General features: G+C 42.0%; 1 protein-coding gene and 1 long non-coding RNA gene across 3 annotated transcripts in view; one reads left to right on the plus strand and one right to left on the minus strand.

The window, feature by feature from the left end:
- LOC307223524 overlaps nucleotides 1-13042 on the plus strand; it is a 285323-nt gene extending 272281 nt beyond the window's left edge. The window contains exon 2 of the long non-coding RNA XR_013842124.1: nucleotides 10122-13042. This is a non-coding gene — a long non-coding RNA (uncharacterized lncRNA). The remainder of the gene's footprint in view (nucleotides 1-10121) is intronic.
- Nucleotides 1338-22555, minus strand: part of ELF2 (E74 like ETS transcription factor 2) — a 44335-nt gene continuing 23117 nt past the window's right edge. Inside the window, exons 1-7 of one of the 2 annotated variants that reach the window (XM_079989499.1) lie at nucleotides 17956-18101; nucleotides 9373-9486; nucleotides 8095-8268; nucleotides 7253-7342; nucleotides 4586-4778; nucleotides 3778-4116; nucleotides 1338-3055 (exon numbers count right to left, since the gene is read on the minus strand). In XM_079989499.1, coding sequence (XP_079845625.1) covers nucleotides 2428-3055; nucleotides 3778-4116; nucleotides 4586-4778; nucleotides 7253-7342; nucleotides 8095-8268; nucleotides 9373-9486; nucleotides 17956-18013 — 1596 coding nt within the window. In that variant the 5' untranslated portion in view covers nucleotides 18014-18101 and the 3' untranslated portion in view covers nucleotides 1338-2427. Of the gene's footprint in view, nucleotides 3056-3777; nucleotides 4117-4585; nucleotides 4779-7252; nucleotides 7343-8094; nucleotides 8269-9372; nucleotides 9487-17955; nucleotides 18102-22555 lie in introns of those variants that run through there. The other variant, XM_079989498.1, reaches the window with a different exon arrangement.

Below are 22555 nucleotides of genomic sequence, written 5' to 3' on the forward strand. Positions count from 1 at the left end.
TAACTCTGCAATTCGCCCCCTTCCCTCACTTACATTGGGAATGGCACCAGTGCTTGTAGAAAACCTTGCACCAAAGTTGATGCAGTGCAAGGTGGGTTTCGTACATACATCCACAAAAAGTTGCAAAATATTGTTAGATTGGCTTTTTGTTTTCTCATATAGCACTCCCAGCATAGATACATATCCCTTATGCCAGAAGGGCAGCTGCTGGATTCAGCACATTTGGAAAGGGAGATGGCAAGTAGCATTTTCAGTGAGACTTAGTACAGGCATGTCCAACAAGTAGGGTGTGATCTACGATCCAGTATAAAAACTGGCAGTGATCTACCACCCAGGGATGGGTGCAGGGTGGGCGGGCGATGCAGTTCCTGATTTCTCCCCCTTCCCCCCTACACGCCCCCCCCCCAGTCAAAGAGAGCCACTCAAGACGATCCTGATGCCGATCCGGTCTTCTCCCCCTGCCTTCCTCCACCCCTGTGCAGGCGATGCTGTTGCTGGTCCTGATCCCACCTTCCCCTGTCAGAGACCCGGCTCCTCCTACCCCACCTCCCCAGCACATCTCTCTCCCCCCTCAAACTGGCTGGGCTGCAGAGCTCTTTCATGCCTGCTTTGGAGCCCTTGTCTTTCTGGCTACTGAGCGTGCTGTGCTCCGGCTGCCTTGGGCCCGCGATCAACCCAGATCAAGCCCGTGATTGACTGATCGATCAGGGTTGATGGGTTGGACATGTCTGCTATAGTACATAGGTACTTTCAACAAAAATACATTGCACTCCCAAAATGATTTCCCTTCACAGGTTGTAACGAATGCTGCTTGTGTGGTCAAGTGTTGCTGGAAAAACACAGAAGAATGGGAAACACCAGAAACCTCCTCAAATGGTCCTTGGTATCTTGAAATAGTTGTCTCTTATGTTTAAAATTTATTAAAATTATTCTGCAGCAGTTTTCCACTGATGCCTCCTACTCACGTTATGAACTGGGTATTACGGCTGTACTGATTCTGTTCCAGTCTGCCTCCAAACCACCCAATTTTCTTCCCTCCTTTCACACTTACCAGTAAATGTTTTGGGCTCACTGCTCCCTCCACCACCACCACATAATCCCTACTAATATGAAACCAAGCCAGTAAACACACAGGCCAAAATTCACATCTCAGAAGCAAGACTGTGAAACCTGTTATCTCTTGCTACATTTTTCATAGCACAATAAGCTAAGCTACTCCACTGCTTGACACTTCTTCAAATTATGAATTTATAGTTTCAGATTAATGGAAGAATGAAACTGCTGTACTGTGTTATCTGCATGAACACCAGAGACTTTTTAAAAAAGAGAGACTAAACTTAAATTTCATGTTTGTATTTCAGTAAAACCTACTTGAATACACTTTGAAACAAGAGTACAACAAAATAGAATATACTTTAAATGTTGAATATACAAACTATTATAGTTCATTCTGAACACTGGTACTTCCCTCTAACTTTAACTAAAAAAAATGTACAGGCTCTTTTAACTACCTGACAAGAGTTCATGCCAAGCGTGACCTTTCAAGTGACAGAGTAGAAGCTGAAATTGAAATGTATGCACAGATGTCGAGGCTAAGTGGGTGACCCAGGCCTGCGGCAGCAAAAGGCCACCACAATCCTATGGCCACTTTGTCCACAATTAAGAAACTGACAGACTTAACTACCATACAAAATATGTTACATGTAATCCTATAACAATACTGTGCTAGGTATAAGATCTTTAAAAAATTGTTTTAATAAAAAATGCTTTACACAAACAAGCCATTAGCTTATTTCAAGAAAGAGAACTGAAAATCAGTCTAAGGCTTTCGTTTTAAATCTGCTTAAGCTGTATGATACAAAAATCCCTCTAGATCTTCGTCTTCTTTTAGAAGCTTTTTAATCCTCTCCTTTAATTCACATTCTAAAATACCTAGTAGCAGAGTTATTCACATAGCACCAGTTGAATTCTGTGAAGACACAGTAATAATTGCTGGTATGCACATTAGAATGCATCAGATTTGTCATGTAACAGTGAGACTCTTTCCCGCCGCCCTTCCCAGAGACATAAACCAGGAACCCTTCACAGAACCAGCTTAGTGTTCCATGCCTTAGTGTAACTTGATAATGCAGTGAGCCTCGAGCCCCACTCGACCCCAGAATTTTTCCTTATCAGCTTAGCAGTTTCCCACTTTGCAAGAGGCAATTGTGTCAGCGTGAGGATGTGGTTCCATTCCCACTGAAACATGGGACATCAATTCATTTCCAGTAAGTTTCAAACGTATGCATAACTATTAACAATTTTTAAAATCAGTTTGTTTTGTTTTGTTAACTTCTTGATTGTGTCCATTTCCCTGCCTCCCTAAATATGTCAGTTTACTTAATTCCACAATGGTCTATGTAATTCATGTCCATAGCTGCCTTTTCTTCATTTCTCGCATGTTACCATCCCCTCCGTTTTCACAGTTACAGGGAGGGCAATAGCCGATGGCGTACTGACCACAACCACATGCGTAACCGTCTTGGTTCCATCTGCAGGCTTTTCTTCCTGAACAAGCTGCAGCGTTTTAACCTCCCGCTCCTGCTTCAAAGCCATTGCTTCAGATTTGACCTCTGGACCTTTTATGACTGCGCTAATAACTCTGGGAGAGGTATGGCTACCTGCCTGCTGGGCCGGCATAGATAGTCTCATTACGGGTGTCCCATGGGCTATAGACACAGGAGTAAGTGCTCTCACGGCTAGTGGCGTTCCAACTATGTTAATGCTTCCTGTCCCGGGCAAACCAGTTTTTGTTTGCAACTGGCACTGCGCGAGCTGCGTAGCAGGGATGGTAATTATTTTCGTAGGCTGCATTGTGATTTTCTCTCCATTTTCAGCAGATGCTGGCATCACTGTAGGGATTGTCTGGATTACGACCTTTGGGGTTGCTGCTGTGGTTGGGCTTGTGCTGGTAATCAACGGTGACCCTGCATTTACTGACTGCACTGCAACAGTCGATATTTTCTGTCCCAGAGAGGTCATTACGACAGGCACTTGCATGGCCACACGAACAGTTCTGTCAAATAGATGAGGACAAAACATTGCATTAAGATCAAGCAAGCCGCATGGACAAATCTGCTAAATAAACTACTTGCCACAAATCTAGGCCTGTTTGCCTATATACAGTGGTACCTTGGGTTAAGTTCTTAATTAGTTCTGGAGATCCATTCTTAACCTGAAACTGTTCTTAACCTGAAGCACCACTTTAGCTAATGGGGCCTCCTGCTGCCGCTGTGCCGCCGCTGCACGATTTCTGTTCTCATCCTGAAGCAAAGTTCTTAACCTGAAGCACTATTTCTGGGTTAGCGGAGTCTGTAACCTGAAGCATATGTAACCTGAAGCATATGTAACCTAAGGTACCACTGTACAAAGAAAAATGTTGTTATACCTATAAATAAGAATTGAAAACTGAAGACTTCCCCAGGCCAAATTTCATGCTTAAAATGTGAGGGCTGCTTGTTTCTACTCATTCTACTGCTTGAGATTCACAAGAGAAATACCAAAAAGGTTTGTTTTAAACTGTAGGACTAGACTAGATTAACAGTTCAACTTTAACAGATCCCGTTTCAAACTCCTGTGTTTGAGTAATCTGTATTATGGATGTTGTACTGAGAACATCTGTCTGTCTATATTCAAACTGAGAATGTTTCCAGAAAGACAGGTACAATGTCATTCAATGACACTGTACTAATTCCTCAAGCTTTGGCCTCACCAACAGGCAAATCATGCAGCACTAACCTGGGAGCGGTTGTTGCTGGAACGGTGGTTGTGGAACAAGATGTCATTTCATGCCCAGGTGAGGAGATATTCACCACTCTGGTAATGGGCTTCTCTGCTCTTGTGCAGTTCAACTGAGAAGCGTTTTTTCCTGCACGAGCAGAGGCTGCTGCTTTTAAGAGGCTTTCTGCAGAAAGTGACACTCGCTCCAATGACTTCTCATCGGTGGCGATTGATAAATCTTCACTGCCACATTCACTTTTGTCATCAATAACCACAATGTTTTTGGGCATTTCCTTGAACTGATATACAAGTCTTTGTCCTTCAACTTTTGCCAGAATTCCTCTTTGATAGTAGTATCTGAAGGGGGTGGGGAAAGTACAAGAAAGGTTTATATGACGTTCATATGAAACACCTTTTAAGTTTATAACCATCAAGAAACCCTTGTTGGGATGACCAGAGTCTTGTTTTCCCCATCATAAATTACCTATCTTTTTGTAATCAGCTTTGAGGTGGGGATTGTTAAAAAAAACCCTATCAAGCAGTATATATATTTAATAAATAAATAAATACTCCTACATATGGGATTATAAAGAGCATGCAAGGTAAAAAACAGGACATTGTTTTAATAATTAAATGCTGTTGCCACAAATAATAAAAAACTAGAAACAAACTGGCTTAAAAAGTAAAATGCCATTTTATCAAATAAAATTCTCAAAAAAAAAAAGGCTGAAGCAAAGTTTCAAGTCAGATATAACACAGTGATTTGTTTAAAACAAAAAAACTTCAACATTCTTCATCCCCCCACCCCCATTTTCTTTCTTTTTACCTCAGAGCCCTTCCCATTGTTTCGTAGTTCATATCAGGCTTGTTTTTGTGTTTTCCCCATAGTTTGGAGACTGCTTTAGAATCTACAAGCTTAAATATGCCCTTCTCCCGCTGAGTCCACTTGATATATCGAGGACAAGTATTTTTGTCCTGAAGAAGGTCTAGAAGGAATTCCCACAAGTAGGTTGTATTTCCTATGATAAAAATATAAGTAACAGGCAATTAATCTCTTTAAAGATCTCTAAAACTGAAGAAGAGCATTATATTCTTACACAACTAGCTATTACATTGGCCTATGGTATGTGAGCACTTGTTTCTGAAACTTGTAGAATGGGTTCAGCCCATATGTAAGGGAGACAGCTGTGGAAGCACAATTAAACTAAATTCTGGTAGAAAAGAAAGCAAAGAGTGGGGCTGGTTGCCAAAAATATCTACATGATGCTAAATCAAGTTCTTTGCAGACACTAATGCCTCTTCCCTCCTGTCTGTGGTTTTTGGTACTGGAACTTCTGAGCTTCTGGGCATTTATTTTTTCAATGGGTCTCAAACAAACTCTGTTCCTTCCCCAATAGCCAATCCTAACGATCTTATCAGGAGTTTTTGGTCATAATGAAGCAGGATTACTGGCAATGGTGTGCTCGTCAAGAACAAACTAATCTGGCTCAGCTCTGAAATGTTTCTTAAAGGATTTTTATTAGGAAGCCTGAAGAATATAGTTTATTTTAAAAACTTTGTGAGTGTATTAGAAATCACCAGTATATCTTTTTTCTGAAATCAATATATAATTCAATCTTCTTCTAATCTAATTTTTTTTAATCTTGTTTTACATCTTCCAACTTTAACTAAGACTCCTAAGCAGCAAGAAGTTGTCAAGGAAAGATGAATATTAAGATAACCAACAACCACCTTGCAATTCTAGACACTTCTACATACTTACTAGGAAAAATATTTAAAACAACTATACACTTGAATTTTACATAAATTTCTCTTTTAAGTCCCTAAAATATCAGAATTCAGAGTTCCTGTGTAGCTACCGATTATTTTGTGGAAGAGTGTCCCTGTTGAGATACCAGTGCTCACACTTTGTACTTTCCAGAAACAATTGAGAACATTTTTGTTCAGACAAGTTTTTCTAGCTGGAAGCAAGTTTCTGCCTTGCATATTAAGTCTGTATTGTTTTTAAATCTAGTTAGTTAGTTGTTTGTGTTTATGGTATAGTTGTAAATCACTTTGAGATGCATGTAAATAAGAACATCATCTTTTTACTGGAAGTTCAGTAGGGGGCAATCTACCACTAGAGTCCATCTCTGAATACACAGGAGTTCTGCTTCCATGAGCTGAACATACTGTGCAAGGTCACCTCAAATAAATTGAGGGCACACACACATATTATATACTTTTACACACAACTAGGGAGATGGTAGGAAAATGTGATTTCAGAACCACTTTGGTTCAGCTAACAAAGAGAAGTTGTTGTTGAATTTCTGAATGTTCATTCTGGTCCACACTCACTCTTACTCCCTCATACCTCTCCAGCATGAAGAGGATATTCAAAACATGACAAAATTAACTTCATCTGGGCATTGAGAATCACCAAGTAGCAACTCAAGCAACCTTACAGAGGAAAATAATCAGGCATTAGCTAAAGTGAGCAATGACAAGTCATCAAGTGAGATTAACACACCATCACACGTCAACATTAATATCGCCTGATAAAATGTTATTCCATCCCTAAAAAGCTTTTTAAAAACAACCACACCACCTTTGGCCGGTGGCAAGAAAGCTGTAGCCACCCATATGTCACTGAACTCCAATTCTTGGGGTTTGGGGCGGGGTTACTATTGATACTAAATTTTTGTATCTTTATTTTAGCTCTCATGATTTATGTGGAAATTGTTCGATTTGGTTGTGTACTTTTCAATGTTTTACTTATTGTTTGACCTAATGGTCAGGGGTCCCTTTACCTTTACCTACTTATTGTTTATGACTGCTTTTGTTATGTTTGCAATTATGTAATTTTTAAATGCCTCGAGAGTGGCTTTAACTTTGGGAAGGCAGCATACAAATAAAATGACTGATTGAGATAACTCTCATCAGTCCCAGCCAGCGTGGTCAATGCTCAAAGATGATGGGGTGACTGGACCACAAGTCCTCCCACTTGCACAGCGTCAGGCTTCTGGAATATCACTCTGCCACAACAGAATGGTATCTTATAAGAATTGTAGCCCTGTGCCTTGCATATCTGAAGAAACTCTCCCAAACTTAAGACAGGACTACCTCAGTCACCTGCTGAGAAGTTTTAAGCCACATATTTTCCCTAGGCACAGCTATTCAACCCACTATGACTGAACAGGAACACAAATACTCTGCATGTCTCTGGCTGCAGTGGCAAATCTGAAGTGAGCAGCACACCTTCCAGCATGTTTGAATGAGTGTATGTCCAATTCTTACTTTCAGAAGGTACCTAGTGCACCAGAAATCTAGCAGCAAATAAACAGTTTCAAGAGCTTGCATGAGACACATCAACACATTTACATTCAAAAGAAAGGTTGTGACCATTCTTAATAGAGCATTAAGGTATTGTTGCTATGTAATCATAAACAATGAAAATATTAATACACAAATAATATAAACAATATAAAATGTTTTTAAAAAATAACTGAATTACCTTTGCCTTCTCTTGGCTTCTTCTTTATACTCAGGTCTGGAGACGCGCTGGAAATGGCTGGTGGCACTTGGGTTTTTGGCTTACGGCCAGCTGCAAAAACAGTTGGAAAGACTGAAATATGCATGGAGAAATGTTTCACAGCTTGAGTCCTCTCACAGCTTAGGTTTTCATTCAAATCTACCGTATTTTTCGCTCTATAACACGCACCAGACCATAACACACACATAGTTTTTAGAGGAGGAAAACAAGAAAAAAAATATTCTAAACGAAATAGTGGATATATGATTTTTGTGGTTCCTGCTGTGGCCACAGACATGTGATCTGACAGTGAGTTTGAAGTAGCTCAATGCAAAAATCCTGAGGATCCATGTGGATCCATGCTCTGTAACCACGGAGGAGGGAAGGAATGGGAACCATGGATCCTCTGCTCACGACTGCAGCAGATCCCCCCTGCCACCCGCAGGCATTCGCTCCATAACACGCACAGACATTTACCCTTACTTTCTAGGAGGAAAAAAGTGAGTGTTATGGTGCAAAAAATACGGTAAATAATGGGCCATTATCTGGCACTACACTGAGATGCTGGCAACATGTCTCACATATCACAATTTTATCTGATGTTGAGTTAAGCAGAATCTCCATCACACTTGCATGTTCTAAAAGAATTCCAACAATTAAACTAACATGATAATCATTCCTCTTGTGTAAATGAAATATGACAATAGTCCATGCAGGAACATAAATGTTATTTCTATGGTATAAACCCCCTTCCACAAAATTTCTAAGACTTTTATAGATCTGTTGCGAGGCTGGATGAGATCAATTACGTACTACATATGTACCTTTCTTTTTCTTCATTGGCTCATGGATCTCTGGAGATGTTGGAATAGGAGATGTATCCATTGGTTCAGACTCCTCAGTTGATACCTCCACTACTGTTTCTGTAATGACATCTGGCCTCATAGCAGCATGAATGAACTCTGGAGTTGACACACAAGGTGGGACAAAAACTTCCACTAAAGAAAGCAAATAAATAAATAAGATTAGGCTTTGGCTTGAATCCAACAAAGAAACTGCCTTATCATTTGAAGAACAAAAACAAACTAGTTTCCCACATGTATCACAATACAGGATAAGATATAATACAGTAAGTAACAGAACTGGAGGGGTTTTTTTCTTTTCTTTTTAGGTATTACCAAACACTTGCTTCCCAGAAATGTTCATTTATAAATTCAACTTTCGAAATGACTGAACCCTGTACTTTTCTACATTGTTTCCATTATACTTTGCATTTGATTTGTAAATTGAGAAAAAGCAAGTAGTTGATTTTCTTTTCAGAATGAAACCCAGTTCATGATTACATGGGTCAGGTCTCGGTCTCAAATAACCATTGTAAAGTACAATTCTTTAATAAGTCATTTCCCATCTTTTTTGAGTTTTGTCATGTGAATATGAAATTATAGATCCACAGAAAATGTTGCAGTATGACAGGCCAGAGGACAATTATAATATTTCCAATGTCCAAATTCAATTTAAACCTGCCTGTTCAAAATCTCTTCAGTAAATGAAAGAAACCCAAAACACCTGAAAACATGCTATTCCACCACCACCATCAACCTCAACAGGTTTTATGGACCGATTGATTAGTCTGGGGGGGGGGGAGACAATTTTAATGCCCTGTCATTCTGTGGAACCAAATTAAATTTACAAATAATCATCATAATAAAACCATGAGTACCAGTTAGCCGTACAGTACAAATCACTAAGATAGTTTGGAAGTGACCTACATGACTTTCCTTCCCAGGTCACTTAGTATTGGAAAGTACTGTACCTGGATCAGGCTCAGAGTGGTGGCTGCTTCAAACAGATTTAAGTAATTATTTATATAGAGAAGCACTTTTGTGTAGGGATTGCACAACACTGCTGCCAATACATGCAATATGTAACTTGCAGACCAGTCCTTAAGAGTATTAAAAGCTAATGAATATATCCTTCAGGGGAGCAGACAGCTCTTGGCCCTGAAAGAAGCATACTCGCAAATTAAACCTCAGGTACAGTTAATGCAAATTAAGCCACCGTTTCAAAGAGGGCAAAAGATTGATTTGTTATCATTGACATACCTGGAGTTCTAGCATCTCTTAAGCAGGTTGGAGATTCCATATGAAGCAAGGCCTCTGCTGCTTCAATTGTCTTATCCGAACAGTGTACATTGCTGCCATGTACAGATGCTTCCACTGTGCAAAAAACAACAACAATCCATCACACAAGTAGATTTGGTTCATTGCTTTTTCTTTTCTGGCCTTAAGATTTGTTGAAACCTTACAGTCCTATCAATAGGAGCTTGGACACAAGTTACAATTGTGCCTTTCAATCTGGCTAGTAAACCATCTGCATTAAGACTGAATACCTTTGCATTCTCACCAATTCACTTGTGTGTTCGTTCAATTACGGTATTGATAGTCAAAATATTAACAAGAAAGCAGTGCTTTGTGAAAGTTAGCCCATAATGGTGAGGAAAGATAAGAATCTGTCCCACTGCCTCAAAAAGGTTTCCAACCCCGGAGTCTTCAATCAGCTGGCATCACTATTAGTTACAGCTTCATCTAACATCAACTCCAGAGAAAGCTTTTTTTCTTTTCTGTGCAGCCAATTATTAACCCCTATAAGCCACTTATACAGGGGGTCACCAACATTTGAGGACCCTGGACCCATTTGAAAATCTGAAAAATTATCATGACACACAACTACAAAATGGTTCATAGTGTGATTGCCACCAACTTGGGTGGCTTTAAAAGAGGATTAGACAATGTCATGAAGGATGGGGCTGTCAATGGCTATGAGACATAGTGATAGTTCTGATCCAGCACAGCTTTTCTTATGTTCACCTCCTTCCCTTCCTCTGGATGCCTCTTGGCCCTTGTGTGGCTCAGAGGCATTCTAGGGCAAGGAAGGGAAGAGGCTTGAGTGGCTGGAGGTCTGGGCTAGTCCAAAGGAGACTGTGGGCTCTCCTTCCTTGGATGCTTTTAAGCAGAGGTTTGATGGCCATCTGTCATGGATGCTTTAGCTGAGATTCCAGCATTGCGGGGATTTGGACTAGATGACCCTTGGGGTCCCTTCCAACTCTGCAATTCTATGGTTCTTTGCTTCTAAGTGCAAAAGAAGCAGGGGGTGAGAACACCGCTACATTGCTATTTTGCATACTAGTTCTACTTCCCAGCAAAGTCTGGTAAAGTATTATTATTATTATTATTATTATTATTATTATTATTATTTATTTGTTGTTGTTGTTGTTGTTGTTGTTGTTGCTAAATCTGTATCCCACCTTCCCACTAGCTGGTCCTCCAGGATTGTGCTTCATACATTATATGTTTCTTATTTTTTTCCATAAAGGGCAAGAAAAGAATGATTGTTGACATGAGTTTGGTATTTCTCATTCAAATTGATATTGCAACCTTATAAATTCCACAATAAAAGAAGTCTTAAAGTGATTGCATAGATGTATGTAATAGGATCTTGCCCAGAAAACACAAGAGGGGGAAATGCTAGATTTTTAAGTAGTGATTATGATTTTATAAAAAGGCATTTTCTCTTTTCCTCATGAAGATTTTATAAACCAGCAATACGTAGCCACCTGTTGAGTATCATCCACACATATTAAGGTATACACACACACACACTCTCTCTCTCCAGTTGCTTTTTCCATTTATGGAAATCTACTCAAAGCTAAACCATTCCAGCTCTGCTGCCAGCGTCTAATCTATCTTTAGAATAACTACAGTCACCTATCTGCAGTGCCAGTAAGCTAATGAGGATTCAAACCACGGTTTCTTCACTGGAAGTTCCTGAAGGCTATCCAGTTACTTCTATATTCAAAATTAAATTAGGGAAGAGGAAGAACATTTTTTTAAAATGCTTCAGTCACCAAGACGCAATTCACACATATGGGTGGCTGCTTGACATTGCAAAAAATAGCAACAACCTTTTTTTCAAAAGAGCTCACCACATGACCCAGCAGCCACTAATAAGGAAAACTGGCTGTGTGAATCAGGCCGTAGCACTACCAACAGGAAAGGCTTGGAAAAACACATAACAATAATAAGGGGTTTTTTTTGGGGGGGGGGATGGGGACCAGGAATACATGTCTAAGCCATCAGATAAATGCCACAGCCTGACTGTGGCACCTGAAAACGTAACTCCAGCACAGCTATTAAGCTTTCTGGTAGCAAGGGACATGGCACTGCTTGAGTCCCCATCTTTAAAACCGGATGCTTGCAAAGGTTATAAAGTATTTTTGTAAGTACCAGAGTAATTACTAATGAATTACCCTGTGCATCCAGAGCTAATTAGCAAGAAATGGGAAAGCAAAAGATCTCTCAAGTACAGTGCCCTTAGTCCCAGACAAAGACATCCATTAGCCTGTACACTGAAATGCTTCATACAACCTGCCATTTCTGCTGTAGAGTTTGGGAATGAGATACGGCTTTAGGCACATGCTATGGGTTACTTCTCAGATACTGCACTAAGAAAGAGATTCACCTTCAGATTGCTTTTAGTCTTTCTCTAAGCTGCAGCTATTACTAAATGTAAGACAGCGTACAAAGGAATTGTAAATTAACTGTAAAATATGTGGAAATCAACCTTGAAGTTAATTGCCATCAAATTTAGCACATGCACAATTCCATTCCCTCCCGCTCCTTTCTAAAGCATCTTCAAGAAGAGAGAACAGGAAGACTTAACATTATAAAACATTCAAAACTAAACAATAGGACAAATTCTCCAATATGCACATCCTCAAACTATACTGACCCAGGCAGTTTGAAGCACTGGCAAACAATTTGTGTAAAAATTGAAAATCAGGTGTAGTACACCCAACCACAATAAAAACAGACAAACTGCACCAACAAAGCCAAATTCTGCACACAATCTGGAAACTTGCAGAAATTTATCTGCAGAATCTAACAGAGAGTGAGAAGGGTGACAACACAGACTGGAAGTCGTGGAAAGGGAACATAACACCTTTGTGCTCTTTCTCTTAAAACGGGAGAACTACTCAAAAGCCTATTTCTGGGGTCTAATACTTAAGCAGAATTTCATGGGTATAAGCAAGACAAAAAACACTGGCAAGTTGGGGGGGGACTTAACTGATGAGCATATCTTCTCCTGACAGCCACCAGCAGCAGCAATTTCCCCCACTCTCCCATCACACCCTCAACAGAAAAAAGTACTGCATCTCTTGGCATGCTTTAGAACAGAAAAATAGTGCCCCTTCCATCAGAGCTCTGGGAAGCAGCAAGTTTCGGACCACTCCCCAAATTGTCCAAAATGACCTACCCATTTTGCTCACTAGGTAGCATTAGGCAAGAACACAAAACCTGAACAATGAACTTCCTTGTTTACAGCTCAGGCTCTCAGCTACTATCTGACCCTCACTCTTATAGATTACACCTTAAAGCAAGGGAGGAGAACCTGTGGCCCTCCATATATTGTTACCAACTCCCAGAATGAGTATTGTAGTCCACCAACAATTGGAGAACCAAAAGTGCTCCACCTTCCTATTAAAAGTTCCCCAGCAATGAGGTAATTATGAACTACTGTACTTATGAAAAGCTAGTGAATACCTCACCTGGCAAGAACATGTTTTATAGAATTAGTAACAGAGTATCACAACTGAAGCAGGCATAGAAGAGCTGTGAGAATATAGACTTGTTTTCTGAAAACAAAGCCTAAGCCCTAAGCTGACCCTTCCTGTAGAGAACTTGTTCAGATAATGTTGTTTTATTTTTACTTTTTTTTTAAAAAAGGGGCGTTATTCAGAAGGCATCTCCAAAGTCCCAAAAACTTTTTTAAAAAAATTAAGTTGACAACTTGCTCTTAGCTTCAACTCAAGTTAAATGTCTTTAAGAAATTATTTTTCCAAATCAGTGCAATGTTTCAAATCTCCAATACTTGTTATTTTAGTTTATTTTAGTTGATTTAGTTGAATGAAGCTCCAGGACTTCATTCAAACATGGAATAAACCACAACTGTTAAGAACAACCTGGTGAGCCGCCATCACCCAGCTTCTCAGTGGTGTCCTTCCTCCTCCTCCAACTGTCACTGGAAGAGATTCTGAAGGACCATTTTGCCCAGAGGGGAGTAAAGAAGCAGCAGTTACAGCTTATTCTAATCTAAACAAACAGTTGTTGTTCCCGTTTTATTGTAACTTTTGTTTAAAAATTGATGCTTGTTTGTGTAATGCTCTTATGTAAACTGCTTTGAAAGACGTACCTGAAAAGTGGTATGTAACTACCATAAATAAATAAAAATCCTACAAAATGCAGTTTTTTGTGCAATTAAATTGCTCGATAGGCCGGGGTCTACTGCTCATCCACCCACCACACCCTGCCTTTGGATCACTCCTGGTACAGTCATTAATCATTCTTGCTGCCAGCCAGTAGTATTATACTGTAGTAGTATTATACTCTCCAGTGATAATGTACAAAACACACATCTGCACAGCATCACTGTGATATAATCAAACTGATGTCCATAAATATTCCAAGTGTTCCACCGGTGCCACATACGTCCAGATATGGTGGTAATATTTTTTCATATTTATCTAGAAACATGGAAAGTACTAAAAGCTGGACAAAAACATGAAAGAACTGTGGAACATTTGAAGAGGAAAAGCAAGGAGGGAGATGCACAGATATTGTTTGCCCAGCTGGACCTGCAGGTGTTATTTCTGACATGATACAAGTATTCAATAGAAAAGCATAGACCTGTAGTTCCTGTCTTATGATAGCTTTTCCACATATAGCAAAAATACTCAAGATTTTTTTAAAAAATCTACAGCTTTATCTTAAAATTGAGTATGAGCTTATTCTATTAAACTTTTCAGTATTCATAGCATTTTTACTCTTGATTTTGATATCTCAGAGAGTATGCAGCAGTATCACTTTGTTACACTGGCATTCATATCTTCTTGCCATGCCAAAGCAACCTTACTTAGTAGAAATTCATTATCATGGATGGAATTCAACTAAGTTTTACTCATGAAGCTCATTAATTTCTATGAGTATCATTCAAGGAAATATTAGTTGAAACATTCCCCAGGGTTACATTCAATGGGAAATACATCTTCTAAATCCACAGCAATTACATAAATCCCCAAATAATCATGGCATCACATCAACTATGGACAATATGTATAGATAATGTATATAGCAGTAATGTGGATTTTCAAGGGGTGTGTGTGAATTTTCTTATCCAAATTAGGGTCATTTGCATTGCACTGGAAAATTTTCTGCTGCAGGGCTAGGAAACCAGGCCTCTACCAGGGTTTCCCATTAGACCTGCAAGGGCATTTCAGCAAAGCCACACCTGCTGTACAGAAGGCACCAGTTACTAGCAAAGGCAGTGCAACAATTATGTCTACAAATGTTCAACCAACTCCTCTTCCTTCTCCCAACCATAACTTGTCAGGTTGGTAAGTATAAAGAGCAGCAACTTCTTCATGACACTTAGCCCCATGCTTCAGCTCCATGGATATTGCATTAGGAACTGGGAGACTTGTTCAAATCCTGCTCCCCAGTAGATGGCACCATTCCCTATTCTGAGCTTTATCATCTGTCCAAAGACAATGTTTCTGTACAATTCACAATTTATCTGCATAGGCTCTTGTTACAGTAGTAACTATTTTGCAATAGGAGGGACTGGAGGCAGGAAGTGACATGGTGGTAACTGAAAACATAAACGGGCATGTGAAGATTGAAGAAACTCTGCTCTATGGGGTGGCTCATGGTCAAGGGTGCTGCATTAGGAAGTAGGTAACACTAGTTCAATTTCTGCTCCTGGGTGAAGCTATAGTCCAAGTCCCTCACTTGAGCTCCAAACCTGTGAACATGTACTCCCAAGTTATAGGTAACCAGCAGACACACCAGATCAAACTGATCGATTCAGTAAGCAGTGGAATTAGAGCCCACATCGGAAAAAAAGACACAGCACAAATTCTATACAAATCATTCAACAGCCATATACTTGCTAGGTGGCACAAGAGCATTTGAGTGCAGGCTTGTCCAATTCTTGGCTTTTCCAGGAGCTTGGATTCTGCTATTAAACTACTGCCAGTGTGGTTCTTAACACAAATTTAGTGTGTTCTGGTGTATTTGGGGATAGGCAGCACATAGGTCAGTAATATCTAGTCCATATTACATCATACACCAGGTGCATTTTAAGCTGTGAACGAACTTTAGTGAAATAAAATCTCTTCACTAATATTTATGGACAGAATTTCAACTTCCTAAGAGCCACACATGTTTATAAAGCAGGTAGAACACAATATCTTCAACTGACTGCTTTAGAAAGCCATATTAATAAGTTCTAGAGCCCTGAAGCCACTATTTGGCTGATTATTTCAAATATAGAAAATAAAACCCTACCCCACTCCTGGGTCTTTGTTCCCTAGCTTGCTTCCCAACCCCCATCCATAGGCAAGTATCCCTGTACCACTCTATGCAAAGATTCCACCCCCAGGCTACCTTTCTTCAAGAGTTCTCATTCCCTCTATTCCCTGCCTCCTCCTCCTCTCTCTCCACCTCCCTCCCTCCCTCTCTCACTTTCCTTCGAAGAGATTGCAGCTCTTTCATTATAACAGCACACAACTCCTTTATATCTAGATCTAGCATAAGATTTCTCCAGTCCAAGTTACCAGTCATTTCCATTGTGGAAGCTACATCATTCTGTACACTGAATTTTCCCCGTTAGTGTTCAAAATATTTATAAATGTTCTGTAACATCATAGTAGAAATAGCTTATCTGCGGCAAAAAGCAAAGTGAAACAGCAGGCAAGTAACTATATAACTCTCTGTAGTAGCAACTGGGTATGCAGCATGAGGATACACTTGGAAACCAAACCAGGGGGAGGGCATTGAAAAGACCACATCTACCTTTGATTAAAAAAATAAAAGTTTACATGTACAGTACCCTCATGCTACAAAGGAACCATAGAAGCAAACAGCAGTGCACAGACATAAACCCCCAGCCAGCCAGAACAGAAAACTACTTCTACTGAACACCAATGTTGTTGGTGTCCTCAACACTAGTATGCACATGAAAAAGGAGACGAGCATATCCACACTGCCTCACAGAAAGAGTCTCCTGACTAAATAAGAGACACAAAAAGTAGCTGAAGAAGGCAAAGAAAAAAAATTGGCCTGTACATGCTTCGAATTCACCTAAACTTCACTCTTTTTAATCTCATTCCAATGAAATGGATCCATAAAACAATATAGCTAAAAAAGTATTAATAACCACAGCTTTGAGGTTATTTGGAAGACCATGGTGTTCGAATAATAAATTTTTATGTTGGGATAATAAAACCTTTACACCCAACATTGAAATTATGACTGATATCTTTATGACACTCCAAATGAAGTTTACCATTAATGTAAAAACGTTTACACTTGTCCTTCGCACAACAGTATGAAATTTTGTGGTGTTATTGCTACAAGCTCAATTAAAACTTGTGCGAAAAGCAGTGGTTAGTGGAAATGCAGTCACAAAAGCTACTTCGGGGTGGTGCTGAAGCTCTGTATCATCAACGACGGGTAATTAATTAAGAGGCAAGAACGTTCTGGTCCTAGATGTGCAAAAAAATCCCCGTTACCTGTTATCAGATCCAGGAAGAGCAGTGCTTCCTGCGCAGGACATTTATGAACGCTGTAAACCCCACTGCGACTCTCCTCTGCTCCTCCTCCCCCCCTCCGCGCTCACACCAGCCCCGCCCTCGCTTCCGTATTTACAATCCTTCCTCTTCCCTCCAATTCCGTGCTCGCATTGTCAGAGCCAGAAAGCGCTGCCACTCAACCTCTCCCTCGCTGCTACTGGCTTGAAGGAGCCTAGCCCCGCCCATTAAAGACGGTAGCATTCTGATTTCGAACATTCTTGACAGTTGATTGGCCGGCCAGGCTCGTCACTCCCTCCCCCCCACCCCGCGCACAGGGGCTCCTGAGGGAGCTCGGCGCTTCCGCTATGGTGGTTGGGGGGGGGGAGAAAATGAGCTAAATATCCTCGCTGGAGGCGGCACATGCCGTTCGCCCCGGGAACAGCAGCAGTACTGATGCCCCCGTCTCCCCCCCGGGCCCGGCTGCTCCCACACCCTTCCCAGCGCAAAGCAAAGTTTAGAGGGCAAGAAGCGCCTCCCCAAAAAATGAGGACCTTGAGCCCGTCGTGGCTCCTGCACCCGCCAGAGGCACCTCGGCGCAAGGGAACAATTGTTGGGGACCAGGAAGGAAAGGCGCTGCAAGGGGAGCCGCCTCTCCCTGCTCGGGAAGCGCGGCGTGGCTTGCTGCTTGGCGGGAGGACAAGCGCAACTACAGCCACACGCTCTTCCTGGTCCCGGGCTGCAAAAAGCGCGGCGGCGGCGCCGCAACAGCAGCGGCCAAAGCACGCCGCCCGCAACCGCTGCCCGCTCGCCCCGGGGTCAGGTTGCTAACGCGCCCAGCACGCCAAGGTGATCACTTCCTGGATTCGCCCTCCTCCTCCATTACTCCGGCGCCAGTGCCGCCCCCGGGAAGAGCGAGCGAGCGAGCGGCGTGCGCGCCTCCCTCCGCATCACCCGCCCTTCGCTTCTCTCTCTCTCTCTCTCCCCCCTCCGCCCAGCGCCTCCCTTCTCTTCTACCAAGCACCCCGCTCCCGCCCCGCCATTTCGCGGCGCCGCTTACCGGCGCGGATGAGCAGGTCGAGCTGGTTCGTGGGCCCCTCATGCAGGGAAGTCGCCATGTTTATGCCGCTGGAGCGAGCGGCGGCGGCGGCGGCTTCGCATTGACCCGCAGGGGCTCCCTGGCGCTCGGCCGCGCGCGCGCGCGGGCCCCCGCGGCTAGTCGGCGCGCGCCTGCGTGCGCGATCCCGCCCGCCCCGAACGCGTTAAGAGCCGAGCCAACCCGACGGGCGCCTCGGCCGGATCTATCTCCGCGCGCTCGTTCCCGCGCCCGGCCAGCCAGCCACGCAAAAGGTTCCGCTCGGCTTCCTTCCTTCCCTCCCTCCCTCCCCCCGCGCGTGTAGCGGCAACAACGGCGGCGGCGAAGCAGCAGCAGCGGCGCTTCCTCCTCAAGCGGGGCGCACACGATCCTTCCGCCGCCAGCCTCGCAGACAGGAAGTGCCGGGCGGGCGGGCGCTCGCTCGCTCGCTCGCCCTCCTCCCCTCCTCTGCTCTCCCATTCTACAGCAGGGACAGGAGTCGGTCGCCGCAGTCACGATCGGAAGGATCCCACTTCAGTCGGTCCAGCTGGAGGAAGGCAAAATCTCTCTCCTCTTCCGTTATCTTCCATGCAACTAGGTGGCAGGGATGCCAACAGAAAGGAGGTGCCCGCGGCTCAAGGCAATCGACGCCGCCTCCAGAGCCGCTTTTCCTTCTGCCGCTTCTTCGCCAGCCTCCCGCGCGTCCCCCTCCGGGATGAACGACGCTTCGATCTCTTTCTCCAAGGCGCCGTGTGAGGAATGGAGATAGCGCCCCATAGATGTTCTCTCCGGTGAGAAGAGCAGCCTTGCATTGGTTCCTGCGGAGTCCCGAAAAGGCCGCCTTAAAAGGAGTTCTGAAATTAGAGGACAAAGGCACCCGAAGTCTTTTGGACAACCCGACCGGATTTGCTTGAAATGCATTCGGTCTGTCAACGGAGCAACTGCTCCCCTGATCTCAACCACATTGTGTAGTTTATTCATAAGCAGAGCTGCCAAAGAGGAGGAATGTCATTTCCGCACCCCCTTCCATTTCAGAGGCCTTGCATAAGTTGTCACACTGCCCTTGATGAATCCCACCTTGTCCATTAGGATGCAAGTAGTTGTCTTGCAAATGGCAAACTTCTCTGTGATCCAGTTTTAACCAGTAATGTGCAGGCAGAAATGGAAGTGATTGGTTATCCCACAATTTCTTTAAACTATGTTCTTATAAGCATGTACTGTACTATAAACGATGTGCCATAAGCATATCACAACCAAATTAGAGGGCAAACTATTATAACTAATAGACATTCAATAAAGTCAGGGTGAATAACAAGCTGACATTACAAAAACCACTTCTCAAAATTTGGCAACAAGTAGAACTTGAGCAGATGATAGCTGCGATCCAAATCACATTTATCTGAAAGATACTGAAATCAGTATGACATTTCAGAGGAAATAGGCTATAAGGTTATATACACACTGCTGTTATCAGTACTGCTGCCTGTTTCTATTTATTAGGATTAAATCAGGGGTAAAAAGGTAAAGGTACCCCTGACTGTTAGGTCCAGTCGCAGACTCGGGGGTTGTGCGCTCATCTTGCTCTATAGGTCGAGGGAGCCGCCGTTTGTCCGCAGACAGGATGCAATACCCACAGATCTATACCAACAAAAACTGAGAAGATGCTACATTCCCTTATGGTCCCAATCCCATTTGGTTCTACACTTTTAAGTGTTCAGTAACAGGCAGAAGGATTGTTGCAGTTAAACAGCACAAATTTGGTGCTAATGTGGCTTGGTAGAGCTGAGGCCAGAATTGAACTCCAGCTTCCTGAAAATTTTTCAGTCATCAAGATAGAATCCAGTGTCTTTATTTCTTTATTGTTTGCAGCCCTGGACCCATCTGAGAGAAACGGCAGGATATAGATTTAATAAATAATAAACTAATTCAGTTGCATTAGCACACTCAGATGTGCTATTCACTCATAAAGCTAAGCCAAACTATGGCTTAGTGAGAACATGTGCTCTTCCATGGAGGAAGGAGCAGTTACTTTGTCCTCCCTGGTCCTTGTAACTTAGCACAGAATGACAACTAACCTAGGTTTGGGTTAGTGTGTTGTCAAACCCAGGTTTTGTAACTAAGAAACCTTGGCTACAGCTCCTGATTAAGGAGACAGGTTAACCACTAGTCTGACTTTGAAGAACACTTTAAGCCAAAACTTGGTTTGCCATGGTACAGAAACAAGAAGAGGCAGGGAGAACTGATGCAGCAGTGAGCTCTCCAAGGATCTAGGGTACAAACATATTTTTGTAATGCTATTTTAAAAATCTTGACTGTGAAGAAACAAAATTAGCATGAAGAGCAAAACTTCCAGATTAAAGGGTTTAAATCACATATTTCACCAGCAGTCCAAAAATTAACTTGAAAGATTCTTTAGAGTAGAATCCTGATAGATAAACATAATACAGTAAACTGTCCACTACTACAAGGTTTGATTTGATGTTGCAAATGGCAACCAGTTATTTACATCTGCCATAAAATCATTGTTATTTTTAAACAGGAAGTTGAAAAATCCAGAGGAAGATATTTGAAATTTGTGTTTATGTAAGTGGCAAACAAATTAAAGTCTGAAGTAGTTATAAGATTAGCTTTCCATAATAGTGGTATAAGTAGTAATCTGAAAAAGAAAGAAGTTTCTTTTACAATATACAAGTTAACACTTTTTACTAAAAGGGATTAAGGGCTTTTCTAGAGCTATACCACCCCTGATTTAAAAATGCATTATTCATTTATGTATAATATTACCAAAAAGCTATACATACCAACACTGTTCTGGATCAATTTTATTCCCCCATCATGAGGTAACTAAAGGAGGTGCTGTTGCTTTAGATCTCCATTATTCATGCAGGTCTTCTACCTCCCTGTGGCAATAATATTCATTTAAAAAGGTAAAAGTTTGTTTATGCCACAGGGAGGATTTCTGATGCAATGTGAAAAACACAGGAGAAGAATGCCATCCCAAAAATAAGTCACCACTCCCATATCATTGTTCTGAAAATATCAAATTGACACAAATTCTGGCACAATTAATGAGAAAGCAGAGAGTTGCATTCCATAGGAACTCCTTCCCAAATAAGAAGCCAAACGCTAGAATATCCTTACTTAAGACATTTTCCAAGAAGCTGCAAACTACATTTACTTCACTTTAGGAAGAAAGTTTCCCTATTCAGATAACAGCAATAACTACTATTCCACCACCACTTTCTTCCAGTGGAAGCATTTCATGAGCTGAGTTCAGCTCACATGATCACTGGATCTCAGCCACTGAATTCTTTAAGAGAAATATGTACGTCCTCTTATTAGTGATGACGACAAAGGAATTTAAAATAGCAGTTTGCCCTCAGCACAAAATACTAATAGAATTGGAATTTATATTTATTATGCAACAACTCAAGCATCAAGTGTGCTCATTTACACTCAAACCAACAAATGTTCCAATAATAAGTTCCATGTTCAAATTAAATTAACCAGATAACAGAAGTTAAAAACATGCTTGACTACTTGTCCTGAACTTGCGACTTTCTTTGCTAGGACTTATAAATAAAAGAGGGAGTCAGAGGAGAGGACAGGAACAATTATATCAATGGCAAAAAAGTAAAGGGCCTAAGTTTTGTATGTCAGAAAAATATTTGCCTTCTGAGCCTCTAAATAAGCTCTAGGTAAAGGTAAAGGTAAAGGTACCCCTGCCCGTACGGGCCAGCCTTGACAGACTCTGGGGTTGTGCGCCCATCTCACTTAAGAGGCCAGGGGCCAGCGCTGTCCGGAGACACTTCCGGGTCACGTGGCCAGCGTGACATCGCTGCTCTGGCCAGAGCCAGAGCCAGAGCCAGAGCCGCACACGGAAACGCCGTTTACCTTCCCGCTGGTAAGCGGTCCCTATTTATCTACTTGCACCCGGAGGTGCTTTCGAACTGCTAGGTTGGCAGGCGCTGGGACCGAGCAGCGGGAGCGCACCCCGCCGCAGGGATTCGAACCGCCGACCTTTCGATCGGCAAGTCCTAGGCGCTGAGGCTTTAACCCACAGCGCCACCTGTGTCCACTCACAATTATTTCATATTATCCAGGAAAGCTTTGAATGCAAAAGAATAAATCAAGACAAATCATAATCAGAAATGAAATAGTAAAAAACCAGTGGTGGAACACTTCAGTTTCACAGGAAAGTTAATAACTACCGTAATTTTTAAGGAGACCATACTGGAGTAAAACAGCAGCATGAATCTGGTTAATTGCAATTCATCATGAAGTTCATTGCTGAATCGGGACAATGGATTTTTATCACACTAAAAGTGTTAATTGGCATATTATTGTCAGAATGTCTGTGTCAATGTATTATCAATGCTACATGCCAATTTTCACCATCTGCTTTCTGCATTTCATTTCCCTCTGTCCTCAATGTTTACAATCCCCTGCATCCAAACCATACCTGTAACTCACAAAAGCGCTTCATTCTTCCCTGATTAAGATTTCCACGAAAGCTTCAACTCATCTTTTAGTCTTAAGGTGCCAGCCTGTTTGTGAACATGATTCTCAGTTCTATGTAAGCCCA

The sequence above is a fragment of the Podarcis cretensis genome (assembly GCF_951804945.1).
Source record: "Podarcis cretensis genome assembly, chromosome: 9".
NCBI lineage: Eukaryota > Metazoa > Chordata > Lepidosauria > Squamata > Lacertidae > Podarcis > Podarcis cretensis.